At 38.3% G+C, this 14,675-nt stretch overlaps 1 protein-coding gene and 1 non-coding gene across 9 annotated transcripts in view; both read left to right on the top strand.

The window, feature by feature from the left end:
* CNOT1 (CCR4-NOT transcription complex subunit 1) overlaps positions 1 to 14,675 on the top strand; it is a 112,725-nt gene that overhangs the window by 83,865 nt on the left and 14,185 nt on the right. For 5 of the 8 annotated variants that reach the window (XM_013052168.2, XM_013052169.2, XM_013052165.2 and 2 more), the window contains exons 25-39: positions 563 to 742; positions 2,183 to 2,299; positions 3,071 to 3,181; positions 3,935 to 4,012; positions 4,186 to 4,363; positions 5,160 to 5,290; positions 7,035 to 7,331; positions 7,995 to 8,135; positions 8,232 to 8,336; positions 9,382 to 9,501; positions 10,840 to 11,031; positions 11,631 to 11,773; positions 12,271 to 12,379; positions 12,483 to 12,652; positions 13,283 to 13,535. In XM_013052168.2, coding sequence (XP_012907622.1) covers positions 563 to 742; positions 2,183 to 2,299; positions 3,071 to 3,181; positions 3,935 to 4,012; positions 4,186 to 4,363; positions 5,160 to 5,290; positions 7,035 to 7,331; positions 7,995 to 8,135; positions 8,232 to 8,336; positions 9,382 to 9,501; positions 10,840 to 11,031; positions 11,631 to 11,773; positions 12,271 to 12,379; positions 12,483 to 12,652; positions 13,283 to 13,535 — 2,325 coding nt within the window. The remainder of the gene's footprint in view (positions 1 to 562; positions 743 to 2,182; positions 2,300 to 3,070; positions 3,182 to 3,934; positions 4,013 to 4,185; positions 4,364 to 5,159; positions 5,291 to 7,034; positions 7,332 to 7,994; positions 8,136 to 8,231; positions 8,337 to 9,381; positions 9,502 to 10,839; positions 11,032 to 11,630; positions 11,774 to 12,270; positions 12,380 to 12,482; positions 12,653 to 13,282; positions 13,536 to 14,675) is intronic. The other 3 variants (XM_004744290.3, XM_004744291.3, XM_004744289.3) reach the window with 1 other exon arrangement.
* LOC123391093 lies at positions 1,298 to 1,435 on the top strand. Its single transcript, XR_006605718.1, has one exon. It is a non-coding gene; the product is annotated as a small nucleolar RNA SNORA46 (small nucleolar RNA).

Genomic DNA, 14,675 nt, shown 5'->3' with positions numbered 1-14,675 from the left:
AAATGACCATTGCTTTTCAAGATTATATGTAAGGCATTGGAAATGCCTATGTTAGCTGGTAATATTAGCCTGAACAAGTAATTTTTGAGATATTACACATACACCATCTTTCAAAATCCCTCCAGAATTGATTGGGGGATAAGCCTTTAGTGTCCTTTTGGAAGAGAGGTTTCCTGGAGTTGGAAATTTAGGAAAACATAGTTCCGGTGTTAGGTCTCTTAATGGCAGGTTGTACATTAATAATTTATGCAATTTTGGTCAAATGGAGAGTTGGGAATGGTGGAGGTGAGGGACTTCATGTTTTGTAATTTTAAAGCTGAAAGGAGCTATAGATTTTTAGTCCTAGTCAACACACAGTTTGAGAGATGACTGTATACTAACATGGAATTGAATATACAGTACTTCATAGTATGTGTCTAATGTGGGGGGGAGATGAAGGGTGGCGCTTGAGCATCTGATTTTGCAAGGAGCCACATGCTACATATTGTAGTGTTCACAACAAAACCCCACAAAACTGTATTATCTTTTAATTGTGTACTTCTGTGTTGCATTGGTTGGCTAGGTTGAAGAACTAAAGGAAACTGTGAAGGAAGAATTTATGCCTTGGGTTTCACAGTACCTGGTTATGAAGAGAGTCAGTATTGAGCCAAACTTTCACAGCCTCTATTCAAACTTCCTTGACACGCTGAAGAACCCTGAATTTAATAAGATGGTTCTGAATGAGACCTACAGAAACATCAAAGTAAGATTTAGTTCTTGTTTTTTATTCATTACTGTTTTGAATTTGGAAATACTTGATTGTACAAGTACATTCATTAAGAATTTAGTTACACAGACATGTACTGTTTACTTGGAAAGTAATTCTCCTATTCTGATTTTGTTTTCATCATTCCGTGCATGTTTTAAATTTTAGCTCTGTTAATGTCTCCTCTTCATACTTGTAATATGCTCTGAACTTTAGTCCCTCAGGTTCTTTTTAATTGTCTTATAGAAATCCACTGTCTGTATATTTATTGCTGATGAATATTTAGATTGTTAATAGTTTATGTATTATAAAGACAGTGCTGCAGTGAGCCTTTGATTTCTTATTAAGTGCCATGTATCTCTGTACCGTAGCCTCAATTATAGCTGTTGTGAAGGATTCTCAGCAGTTCAGAGTCTGAGTTTTCCTAATGTGCTAACACTTGTTCCATAAAAGTAGGTATTTTGTTTCTCAGGAAGAATAATGTTTCAAGAAAACCAGCATACAGCTGTCATCATTCTTTGATGAATCACTTGGGGTAGTGGTTTAGGAACTAGCACTATATTTAAACCTGTGGATGGGAATTTTCCCCATTCTTGGTTACGCTGTAGTGCAAAAGAATTCCTGGCTCTTTCTGTTGCACAGCTGACTTTGTGCCGTTCTGCTGTTGCTGGATAAGGTTAAGGAACATAACTATATTCACCCTTTTTTATCTGATTAAAATTATGATTGGGATATGAATGTACGTACATATTATGGAGCAGAATTTCAAGATTCTTTTAAACAAATTGAAATTACAACTTGATAGCCATAAATTTTAAGGTGTAACATGTTGCACATGGATTTGTGTACGTTCCCCCAAACAAACTCATGTGGTGGTTATATCCTGTTTAGGAAAGTAACAACTAGAGAATTAATGAAACAGATATTCTAGAAATTTTAAAAGAAGCGATTAATGAAATAAATAGGTATTCTAGAAAATTTAAAAGAAGCATTTAAGCATTATTATACTGTATTTCAGAAAGCTATTTTAGTTCTCTGTAGAGATACATAGTGACCTAGATAATGCTAAAGATTGCACTCAGTACTATGATATTGGTTACATTTCTCCATATGCTTATTGTCTTGAATGACTTGGAAGCATTGGTTTATTATCATTTGAATTGAATTTGGCTCTTCAAAACTAGATTTGCAGTTGGGTGTCTGCTTCAAAACTCACTAAAACCTTCAATTTTCAAATACTTTTCTGTAGGACTATACATGACCCCTTAACCTTGTGTAGTTATACTCTGATAATACGGAATAGATCTAATGTGGGGCCATGTTCTCAGAATTGAGGGCTCATTTTTAACGTAGGATAAGGAGGAATTCCAAACATTCAGTTGAGAATTTTTTTTTTTAAGCTCATTTTCTATCTTTCTTAATCCTGTACCATTTCAGGTGCTCCTGACCTCTGATAAAGCTGCAGCGAACTTTTCAGATCGTTCTTTGCTGAAGAATTTGGGACATTGGCTAGGAATGATAACACTAGCTAAAAATAAACCCATCTTACACACTGTGAGTTTCAGGGGGTCCATGTAAAACTTGAGAATGTTCATACAGCATATTTTGTTTAAAAATCTTGACTTTAGGGGCGCCTGGGTGGCTCAGTGGGTTGGGCCTCTGCCTTCGGCTTGGATCATGATCCCGGAGTCCTGGGATCGAGCCCCACATGGGGGGAGTCTCTGCTCAGCAGGGAGCCTGCTTCCCCTTCTCTCTCTCTGCCTGCCTCTCTGCCTACTTGTGATCTCTCTCTCTCTCGTCAAATAAATAAATAAATAATCTTTAAAAAAAAAATCTTGACTTTATTTGGGGCTATTTTATTTATTTATTTTTAAAGATTTTATTTATTTATTTGACAGATCACAAGTAGGCAGAGAGGCAGGTAGAGAGAAAGGAAGGGAAGCAGGCTCCCTGCTGAGCAGAGAGCCGGATGCGGGGCTCGATCCCAGGACCCTGGGATCATGACCTGGGCCGAAGGCAGAGGCTTAATCCACTGAGCCACCCAGGTGCCCCTATTTGGGGCTGTTTTAAAGATAATTGGGTGTTTGTAAGAGTTTGGCCCATGTTTTGAATCCACTTGCATGCTCATGATCCTGCATTGCTAAGCGGGATAAGCAAAAGCCAGTAAGGTCTGACTGTAATCTCTTTCTGTAAGACAAGAGTCATACTATATTGATTCCTAATTTGGAAATGAGTTTGGCAAGATAATTTTTTTTTTTTTGGTACTTTGTGAAGGGTTTTGAAATACATGCCCAGTTTTTAAAAAAAATACTTTTCTTATTCTAGGACTTGGATGTAAAGTCTTTGCTGCTTGAGGCTTATGTTAAAGGACAGCAAGAGCTGCTCTACGTAGTTCCCTTTGTTGCCAAAGTCTTAGAATCAAGCATTCGTAGTGTGGTGAGTATATTTTAATATTTTATCGGTGGTTGATTTTTAAGAGTTAGCTTGTTTCAGCAAAAGTGCAAGAGATTATGTCTTTAGTTGCTGTGAACACAGAGCAAGTTTAGTCAGGCTTCCTTAGGGAAACTCGGATTTCGAGTATGAGAGGCTAAAGTAGCATGATTTTAAAGGATTTGGTGTTTTCCTAAAATACATAGATGGGAAACCCAAGGGTTTTGTTATGGCCATATGGGTATAAGTGCATAACTTTTATATTTTTTAATTCTTCAAATTTTATTATTTATCCTAAGATTTTTTTTTTTTCCATGTGATGAAGAGAGACACACAGTAAGAGAGGGAACACAAATGGGGAGAATGGGAGAGGGAGGAGCAGACTTCCCGCTGAGTGGGGAGCCCAATGTGGGGCTCCATCCCAAGACCCTGGGATCATGACCCCAGCAGAAGGCAGATGCTTAAGGAATTAGGACCCAATGCCCCTTACACCTGTTTTTGTTTTTTAAAATATTTATTTGACAGAGATCTCAAGTAGGCAGAGAGGCAGGCAGAGAGAGAAAGGAGGGGAAGCAGGCTCCCTGCTGATCAGAGAGCCTGATGTGGGGCTCGATCCCAGGACCCTGGGATCATGACCTGAGCCGAAGGCAGAGGCTTAACCCACTGAGCCACCCAGGCTCCCTCTCTATAGCTGTTTTATGTAATACAAATTAAAAGATGATTTTGGTGGCCCCCTTAACATAATAGCTTTTTCTTTAGGTTTTTAGGCCACCCAACCCGTGGACAATGGCAATTATGAATGTGTTAGCAGAGCTACATCAAGAACATGACTTAAAGGTAAATTTATTGCTGCTTTATCCTTTAGAACATTCTGTGTCGTCACATTATTAAAATTTATAGGAGAAGTAGAGGATAGTTGGGGTAAACCCTAATGTTTGGGTAAGAGTAGTATGTATTGTGAATAAATCTACATTTAAAAAAAATTCTTTTTGAATATTTGAATTATGCAGTTAAACTTGAAGTTTGAGATTGAGGTCCTCTGTAAGAACCTTGCACTAGACATCAATGAGCTAAAACCTGGAAACCTCCTAAAGGATAAAGATCGCCTAAAGAACTTAGATGAGCAACTCTCTGCTCCAAAGAAAGATGTCAAGCAGCCAGAAGAACTCCCTCCCATCACAACCACAAGTAAGTGTCATAATTAGCCCTCTCCTTACCAGAAGGTTTTCTTAAATGGTACGTCTTCATGCATATAGAAAGTTGTGATTTTCCATGTAATGTGGTGCTAAAATTTTATATACTTAGGTGAGCCGCCTAAATTAAGTAAAAGTTAGTTATGTGTAGGCATTGTCTTAGGTATTAGAATTCATATGGTATTCTTAATTAAGCATCATTAATCATAACCCAACTAAGGTTATCTTTTACATTGTTTGAGGTCTCAGAAGAAACTGAATGGTATGATGGTCTCTGTTATTCCTCAAATTTTGGGCTGGCCAGGCAACCAGTTAGATCTGCCAGGGGTGGGGGGTGAATTATTATACTTGGATCATATAGATTGGAAGTGTGGGAGCTGTAGAAGTGTTGGGGAAAAAAGATTGGGAGGTGTGTTAGGATAAACCAGCTTTCATTCTCTCTCAGTCCTCAATGGCTAAGAATCTCCAAGTAAAACCAGGGAACAGCCTAGACTGGAAATAGATACCTATAAGAAAGAGTAATTCAACAAGGGTTGGGCTTCTTAATGAAGCATGTCCTCACAGTTGATGATTTGCTCTGGGGCATTGTCACTGACATAGTTTTACATACTTTGTTCAAATGTCTGTTTAAAACAATAGAAGTTTTCTTATAATTGAGGGTGGAAAAAATGTGACTTGTGCCATTCCCCCAAGTCCTCCAAGAGACTAATCTCTTTGAGAGCCTGCTAATGTTACAATAAAATCAAGAAGTATGCTTTTTATTAGCTTTTATTTTATCTCTTAACATTTAGCAACTTCTACAACACCAGCTACCAGTACTACTTGTACAGCCACGGTTCCACCACAACCACAGTACAGCTACCACGACATCAATGTCTATTCCCTTGCAGGCCTGGCACCACACATTACCCTAAATCCAACGGTATGTAAACACTGCTCCATACCCCATTTCCTACTTTGTGACAAGATAAACTGGTCACCTTCCTTTTCTTTTTGCCATTTCTTCTGGATTCTTAGTGTGTAGACTTTTGTGCAGAGAGCAGGAACTGGGAACTGCTCTGTAGTATAGCTTGGCTTTTTTCCTACTCTAAAAATAGTTATTGTGACTAGACATGGTCTATATTTGTTCCTCATATCCAAATCCTGAGATAGTAAGTAGCTGGCAGTCTAATCACAATCGCCAGGAATTCCTTCCACAGGTCAAAAGATCTTTAGTGTGTTTATAGCTTTTTGCTCTTTATTTTCATTATCATGTCACCCTTAGCCTTGCATTATGACCTTTCCTGGCAGATAGTTTGAACTGAGCTGATTCCCGTGTGTGTCTCTGAAATCTCCAGGTCAGGGTCTAGAAGTGGGACTTAACACTTTTAGTTATATTTCTTTAACCTGGTTCTAGGAGGAAGTTTGATTTGGTCTATAAAATTCCTACATTTGAAAGGTAGTATGTTACTCTGTATGTTCAGAGTGATGATTATCTTTTATTCTGCTTACTTGTTCAGAATCAGGTACTTGGAGGATTCATGGTCTTTGTTTTTTAGAAACTGAAAATGTTTACACATATAGGAGTAACATGAATACAGTGAGCCCCTTTTTATTTAAAGAACATAAAAGGCTTTTGAAAGAGATATTTTAACCCTCATCCTATTTTTTGTTGGGGTTGGGGGCTAGATCTACAAATTGTGGTTCCCTTTATAACACTGTCAGTAATCTGAATACTTAATGTATCCCTCATGAGTATTTTTTTTTTTTTTAAAGATTTTATTTATTTAACAGAGAGAGATCACAAGTAGGCAGAGAGAGGAGGAAGCAGGCTCCCTGCTGAGCAAAGAGCCGATGCGGGGCTTGATCCCAGGACCCTGGGATCATGACCTGAGCCGAAGGCAGAGGCTTTAACCCACTGAGCCACCCAGGTGCCCCCCCTCATGAGTATTTTAAAAATTTCTTGCAAGGACCTTGAGTTAAAGAGACTAACTGAGTATTAGGGCATAGTTTGTTTTAGAGATAAAAGATTGGAAATAGTTTTCCAAGTGAAGCAAATTGGTAGTGTAAAATGTTTGGTATTCTGAGGAATTATTTGTGGTAGTGCTTTTTAAGAAATCTTTTTCTCTTAGAAATCTTTGATTCATTTGCATTACTCCAAGCAGCTAAAGAAGTCACTTTCTTTAAATGCCCACATGGGGCACCTGGGTGACTCTGTTAAGTATTTGCCTTTGGCTCAGGTCATGATTTCAGAGTCCTGGGATCCAGCCCCGTGTTGGGCTCCCTGCTTAGCAGGGAGTCTGCTTCTCCTTCTGCCCTGGCTCTTGTGCTCACTTGTTCTCTCTTTCTCTCTCTCAAATAAATAAATAAAAATCTTTAACAAAAGAGTACTTAAGGCACAAATTTTAACTAAGGAAGCAGGTAATGATCCAGTAATAAAAAATTTGCCCATAAGACTTTTAAAAAACCGAAGACTCTATCTCTTATCATATATCATAAAGTATCCGAATACTGCTCTCTTTGTAGCTTAGCTTCTATTTCTTGTGTTCTTCATTGGTTTAAGTAGAAATTGGTAGTTAATGGTTAATACTGAAGTAACTTCCAAAATCATGAGTGTGATTACTGATGAAAGTTGGGTTGTCTTACTTAAATAAGCTGTTGACTTAACTTGTTTTTTCCCCACCTAGATTCCCTTGTTTCAGGCCCATCCACAGTTGAAGCAGTGTGTGCGCCAGGCAATTGAACGGGCTGTTCAGGAGCTGGTCCATCCTGTGGTGGATCGATCGATTAAGATTGCTATGACTACTTGTGAGCAAATAGTCAGGAAGGATTTTGCCCTGGATTCTGAGGAATCTCGAATGCGAATAGCAGCTCATCACATGATGCGTAATTTAACAGCTGGAATGGCTATGATTACCTGCAGGGAACCTCTGCTAATGAGCATATCTACCAACCTGAAAAACAGCTTTGCATCAGCCCTTCGTGTATGTTGGTTATGTTTTTGGTATAGTACCTTACTGCTTGCCTGAAAGACGTTCTTTTTCTTCACATATCACCAAATTTGATGTCTTTCTTTCTCTTAGATTGTAAATTCTGTGAGTTGAAGCATCATGTTTGTTTTTGCTTACTATTATATCCCTCAACATAGTGTTTGGCAGGTAGTAGATATCCAGATATTGTTTAAAGAAATGAAGAATTTTTAAAAACGCGTAAGTTAGTAATCTTGTTTTTGTTTATCATTAAGAATTTAGATTAAAACACTTGGAATAAGACAATACAAAAGTGACTTTGTATGTATACACATAAACACAAACATGCACTCTTTCTTCAAGTAACTCAGTTATTAATTTTGGGTCTTACATGTCATGATTAATAATGACTTTTATTAAAAACTGCTTTACTGTTCACGTATTTGTTCACCATTTTCATAATTGCCTGATAAGTAAAATGTTTTGGGTGAGTTCTGTTTTTATCTTATATACAGATGAAGATGATGATTAGGCTATTTCATGGTCATAGCTAATAAGTCATAAGTCAGAACATGTAAAATTTGTCTAGGCACTGCATTTCCTGTTTTTTTACCTGTCTTGTCCATCCACAGAAAACTTTTTAAATTGTTTTCATTCTGTCTTTTCCCCTTCCAATAGACCGCATCCCCACAACAGAGGGAAATGATGGATCAGGCAGCTGCTCAGTTAGCTCAGGACAATTGTGAATTAGCTTGCTGTTTTATTCAGAAGACTGCAGTAGAAAAAGCAGGCCCTGAGATGGATAAGAGATTAGCAACTGTAAGTGTTTAGCATTTGCCATTTAAGTATTTTTTTTTTTCCTGTTTAAGAAAATGCCTCATAACAAGAACCTCAGTGACTTTTTTTTATTTGCAGGAATTTGAACTGAGAAAACATGCTAGGCAAGAAGGGCGCAGGTACTGTGATCCTGTTGTGTTAACATACCAAGCTGAGCGGATGCCAGAGCAAATCAGGCTAAAAGTGAGAACTGGGGGCTTTGTCTCTCTCTTGCCCATCTTTGTTTTCTTTCTGCTCTAGTTGCTTAAACTCTTCACCAAGACTAAGACAGTAGGGTTAAATGTTAGATGTTTCTGAGACAGATCCCACCTCAGCCTATCATTTGAAGGCCATCTGTGGAGAACACATGAAGGTGCCTTAGATAGGGGTGTCTGGCTGGCTCAGTTGGTAGAGTGTGTGACTCTTGATCTTAGGGATGGAGTTCAAGCCTCACATGAGGCATGAGGGATTAAAATTAAATTAAAATTACCTTCTCTCTCTCTCTCTCTTTTTTTTTTTGGATACTTGATTATTTCTTCTTTTTTAAAGATTTTATTTATTTATTTGACAGCACAAGCAGGGGGAGTGGCAGGCAAAGGGAGAGGAAAAAGCAGCCTCCCTGGCTGAGCAGGGAGCTCGATCCCAGGACCTGGGATCATTACCTTAGCCAAAGGCAGACACTTAACTAACTGAGCCACCCAGTGCCCCAAGATAAAATTACTTTGAGAGATAACTTAAAGATAAAATCTTTAAAGGATGTGTGTATGTGTGTATTAATACAGATAACCTTAGATGTATACACCTCCCAGTTGTTGAAGTGCTCCCATAAAGAGTTCATGTCCCTGTTAGTTTTTGTGTTTCACAACTTGGTCTTCCCTTCTGGTACTTAAGTTTTTATTGCTACCTGTTGGTGAGAAGATGAGGTGAGAAATCTGATCATTTTTACCAGTTCCTTTGGAGAATTGCACTTGGTATGGTTTTATTTGAGGCATTTTCCAGTGGAAAAACTCAAATGAATTTATAAATGACGGGCACTCTTTACATGATTCAGCGAAATGGGAAACACTGTGAATTGTGTGCAGATGCGTGCATACTGAGTCATGCATCAAACATCAATATGTTGTAGTGACTCCTGTATCCATTCTCAGAAGAACCCCTGTGCTTACTCCCATGCAGACTTTCCACTTTGAAAAAACTTGCCTTTAGTTTGTGAAGAGGATCCTGTCAAAATAGGTTTTCTTCTTCACAGGTTGGTGGTGTGGACCCAAAGCAGCTGGCTGTTTACGAAGAGTTTGCACGCAATGTGCCTGGCTTCCTGCCCACAAATGATTTAAGTCAGCCCACAGGATTTTTAGCTCAACCCATGAAGGTAAATTGTTGCTTGGGATTAAGTCGAATGTTTAACATTTTAATTTGAATGTTTTTAGGTGTTAATCTGTCACTTGCTTCCTGTGAGCTTAAGTTATAGGGGGAAAATGTACCCACAGTTACTGAGCATAGCATATGTGCTGTGTTCATATGGGGGGTTTTTTAAAAAAAATGCATGAGGTTCATTTTCATGTTTGGCCTAACTAGAGGAATTTACATGGTGACCCCCATGGCTTTGCCTGTATTTTGTAAAAACATTTTCTAAGGGTTTGAAATATATATAGAAAAGTTGAAGATGTAGGGATGGGAAAACATTTTCCCCCTAAACCATTTGAATACGAGATACCCTGATACCCCAGTCACTCTTGAAAACTTTGGTGTGTGTTACCTAAAAAGACATTCTGTAGTATAGCTGTTGAAATCAGGAAGTTACTACAAATACAGTAATACCTAATCCTTAGACCTCATTCAGGTTTTATGAAGTGTCCCAGTATCACCTTTTTATAGTAAAAGGACCTATTTCAGAATCATACATTTCAGTTAGTTTTATTTTTAAAATTTACCCTAGGTTAGTCTGATCCAGTACCTCAGTTTTTCCTCCTCTTTCGTGCTTTCATGACCTCAACATTTATGCAGATTATAGGCCAGTTATTTTTTAGAATGGCCTGATTTGCATTTTTCCAATATGTTGTCAGGAATAGATTCAGATCCAGCATCTTTGATATACTTATCACAGAAATGATGCTGTGTTCTTATTCTATCATGCTTTGACACTTGAACTGAGTACTATATTTTTCCGTTGTTCAGATTACCTAATTTCCTAGGCTGTGTTCTACCCCATTATTTATTTTGCTTGCTTTGATTGTTTGATTGTGTTGATGTCTGGTGGGGTTTCTTCAGTCAAATTAAATACCCCTCCCCTCATCCTTGCTTGCAGTGCCCCACCTAATGTTATTAAGATCGAATAGTTCAGGAAGGGGACTGGAAGAGCCCCTCTATGTTTTGATGGGGGGGGCGCCCCTGGGTGGCTCAGTTGGTTGAGTGTCTCCCTTCAGCTCCGGTTATGGTCCCAGTGTCCTGGGATTGAGCCCTGCGTTGGGCTTCCTCCTTGGTGAGGAGCCTACTTCTGAACCCTCTCCTCTCAGCAGCTGTACTCACTAGCTATCGCTGTCTCTCAAATAAATAAAATCTTGGGGGGGGGGGAGTTGTTTTTTAAAAACAAAAATATTCAGGGATGTAAACATACTGAAAGACTTTTTAATTGATGTATAAGCCGGTGAAAAAAAATCTTAAAAATTATTGCTTATGACTTTCTTGGTTGTTTCCTTTTCTAAAACAGCAAGCTTGGGCAACAGATGATGTAGCTCAGATTTATGATAAGTGCATTACAGAATTGGAGCAGCACCTACATGCCATCCCGCCAACTTTGGCCATGAATCCTCAAGCTCAGGCTCTTAGAAGTCTTTTGGAGGTTGTAGTATTATCTCGAAACTCTCGGGATGCCATAGCTGCTCTTGGACTGCTCCAGAAGGTTAGTTCTTAAATGCTACTTTTAAGAAGAGATGAGTTGTGAAGCAAGGGCAGGAAGAGACTAGGTTTGTAAATAATAGTGACCCATGCCATCATCTCCTTAGGTTATCTTAAGACTTTAAAATTAAGGTAAAACAAGTTGTTTTTCGTAATAAGCAGGTAATTTTCTCTAGAATGTAGTTGTGACAGTTACTGATGGTGAAATGGGAACTTTTTTTTTTTCTATTAAGATCTTTTGAAAATACAGTTAAGAAACTTTAAAAGATAGCAGTTTAGATTTGGAGGAATATGTTGATACCAAGTACTTGGGTAATGTGGGAAGTTTGGCAGGGAGCATTAGACTTTGACTGTTTTGGGACATTGGGCCTGTCATGTGAAGAACACAGTGAACATAAACTAGATAGAATTTAGAGAGAGAGGGAGAGAGAGAGAGTGTGTGTGTGGGTGTTAGGGTAAGTGAAAAGCATTTTGGTGAGCGCATTGTTCACTGGAGGCTTTAGAGGGTGTGTTGTAGTTTTTGTTAAGGTTTGTGTTTTGTCTTTGATAGTTGGGTCAAGTACTATATTATCCATGTTTGTGAATACTGTTTTTCTTCCATAGGCTGTAGAGGGTTTACTTGATGCTACAAGTGGTGCTGATGCTGACCTGTTGCTGCGCTACAGGGAGTGCCACCTTTTGGTCTTAAAAGCTCTTCAAGATGGCCGGGCATACGGGTCTCCATGGTGTAACAAACAGATCACAAGGTCGGTAACCATCTTAGAGAAGAGTACTGTTTATTGGACTGTTTCTAACATACATGCCCTGTTTATGTCCAGACATTTCTTTTTTCTAGAAGTTAAGCGAGACATTTGTTCCAGTCCTGAGTAGTGAGAATTGTTGATTGCTTGGCCGTTTCCACTTTGGTGCCTATGATGAATGTGAAAAACCAGTACCTTGCTTTGGGGGATAAATTGTGTATCATTGGTTTTTAAAGGTTTTAGTGATTTCATAGCAGTAGTGTTCGTATATAAATATTTCATTGTCTTAAATGGAATCCTTTGTTTTCTAGACTTTGAGAGCAAAGCTTGAGTTTTAACACTGGGTTGTCTTTTTTCTATTTTATTATTGGCTGTTTTGAATCTTAGATACTAATTTGCTGTTGGTTCTCAAAGCATCCTTAATTTGGAATAAATTACCATTGAGTAAAATTGTTTATTTGATAACAGTATGGTTAGGCCTTTAAAAGAAATCCTTTTTCTAGGTGCCTAATTGAATGTCGGGATGAATATAAATACAATGTGGAAGCAGTGGAGTTGCTCATTCGTAATCATCTGGTTAATATGCAGCAGTATGATCTTCACCTAGCTCAGGTATGGAGGAAATTTTCTTAAACAGGAAAGGTACTCTGGTTAGTTGGGATGTGTGTTTGCTGTAAGTGTTGTCTATCTTACATTGTGCTTTTTGTGTTGCCAGTCAATGGAGAATGGTTTAAACTACATGGCTGTGGCATTTGCTATGCAATTGGTAAAAATCCTGTTGGTGGATGAAAGGAGTGTTGCTCATGTTACTGAGGCAGATCTATTCCACACCATTGAAACTCTCATGAGGATTAATGCTCACTCCAGAGGCAATGCTCCAGAAGGGTGAGGATGAAGTGTTTGGGGATCTTTGTGTATTGAGTCTATGAAGGAGCTTTGAAAATGAATGTGCAGACTTAATAAGTAATATTACCTGTAAAAACTTGCTGTACATATAGTATGTGGGAAGCTTTAGTTTGACCTAATATTGTCTCTTGAAGTATGAAGCCTTAACTAACTGCCCAGCCTTCTTGCTCTAGAGCAAGCATTATGTACAGTACTAGACTTGGTATCAAGAGCCCTGTGTTTAAGCCCTGCCTCTGCCACTTTAAAATTGGAGTTTTGATAAGTTGATTTACCTTTTCTTGAATGAAATAGAAATATCTCAAAGAAACGTTGAAATTAAGATACATAACAAACCATGGCACATGGTAGGCGCACAGTGAATATTTGTTGACTATGAACATCGATCAGCTCCATTTCAACAGGCACTATTTTTGGGGGGTTAAGAAGTGGCTTAACCAAGGTCAGTTATTTGTGTATTATGTGGTTATGAGTAAACAGAGACCGAGGATAGTTTTGTTTAAATATGGAAGTCACTGTTTTGGTTTCTATTAAATAAGCAAATTGTCCAACTGTGTCTGTGAAATCGCGACCATGAGTAGACTGATTTTCACTCTGGATTTATTGTACTAGATTGCCCCAGCTGATGGAAGTAGTGCGATCCAACTATGAAGCAATGATTGATCGTGCTCATGGAGGCCCTAACTTTATGATGCATTCGGGAATCTCTCAAGCCTCAGAGTATGATGATCCTCCAGGCCTGAGGGAGAAGGCAGAGTATCTCCTGAGGGAATGGGTGAATCTCTACCATTCAGCAGCAGCTGGCCGTGACAGTACCAAAGCTTTCTCTGCGTTTGTTGGACAGGTAGAGCTTTTGGAAAGAAAGGTGCTTTTTATTCAACATAAGTAGGGTGTGATGCCTCCAGTATTTAAGCTCAGTATTACGTCAGACAGTTACCTCCATACTCATGTAAACCAAAAATTGTCGCCATCGTTACTCTGTTAAATTGATAAAGCCTATTTCTTTTCCTCATCTTTGGGTGCTAACCAGTAAATTCAACATTTCATGTTCTCTTTAGTTCTACTAATCCCATTTCATTTGTCATAGTTACAAAGTATGGGATCAGATAATGAATAATGAAATTGCTAGATGTATGTCATAATTTTACTGGCTTGATAACTAGGGCCTTATGGGCTAACAAAATTCTCACAATAGCTCCTTTTTTTTTTTTTAAAGGTTTTATTTATTTATTTATTTATTTGAGATCACAAGTAGGCAGAGAGGCAGGCAGAGAGAAAGGAGGGGAAGCAGGCTCCCTGCTGAGCAGAGAGCCTGATGTGGGGCTCAGTCCCAGGACCCTGGGATCATGACCTGAGTCGAAAGCAGTGGCTTTAACCCACTGAGCCACCCTGGCGCCCCTAGCTCATGTTAAAAAAATAATAATAAGAAAACACTAAAAACTTAAATGGGTGGAGTCTTTTCTTATATTTTCTAAATTAAGTAGCTTATTTACTTAAAACTGACTAACATGTTCTTTTGGAAAATGGCTTTACTGTATTTGTTTTCATTTGATTTGATCTAAATTGAACTTTGAATTAAAGTAGGAGGCAAGTTCCTAGAATAATTAAGTTTGGAAAGAATGTTTGTGAACAGGAGGAACAGACAAAAATGTAGAAAGAGAGCTGCAGTACCATTTAGCATTCTGTTTTTGATCGTTACTGTCTGTTTTCAACCACTGGAGGGATTCATACCCAATAGTCAGTGTGTCCTAATCATACTACTTAAGGGCAAGAATGGTACTTGTGCTGACTGCCCTTAGAATTCCTTTAGTAGGACTATTGTAATGTTTATTCAGGGAGCGATATTTGTTTATCTGCTAATTTCTGCAGATTGACCATTGTATTTCTTTAAACTGAGATGAAAGTTTAGGAGTACTACCAAAGAAAGATTGCAAAAGAGTTCTATTATCAGATAAATGACAGTGTGTAAGAGCTGATTTAAATTTTAGAAGTTAGAAATTGGATT

Source organism: Mustela putorius, unplaced genomic scaffold (genome assembly GCF_011764305.1).
Source record: "Mustela putorius furo isolate JIRA1106 unplaced genomic scaffold, ASM1176430v1.1 tig00000174_pilon_pilon_pilon, whole genome shotgun sequence".
Classification (NCBI taxonomy): Eukaryota; Metazoa; Chordata; class Mammalia; order Carnivora; family Mustelidae; genus Mustela; species Mustela putorius.
The sequence above is the reverse complement of the archived record's forward strand: the minus strand, read 5'-3'. Positions and strand labels throughout refer to the sequence as shown.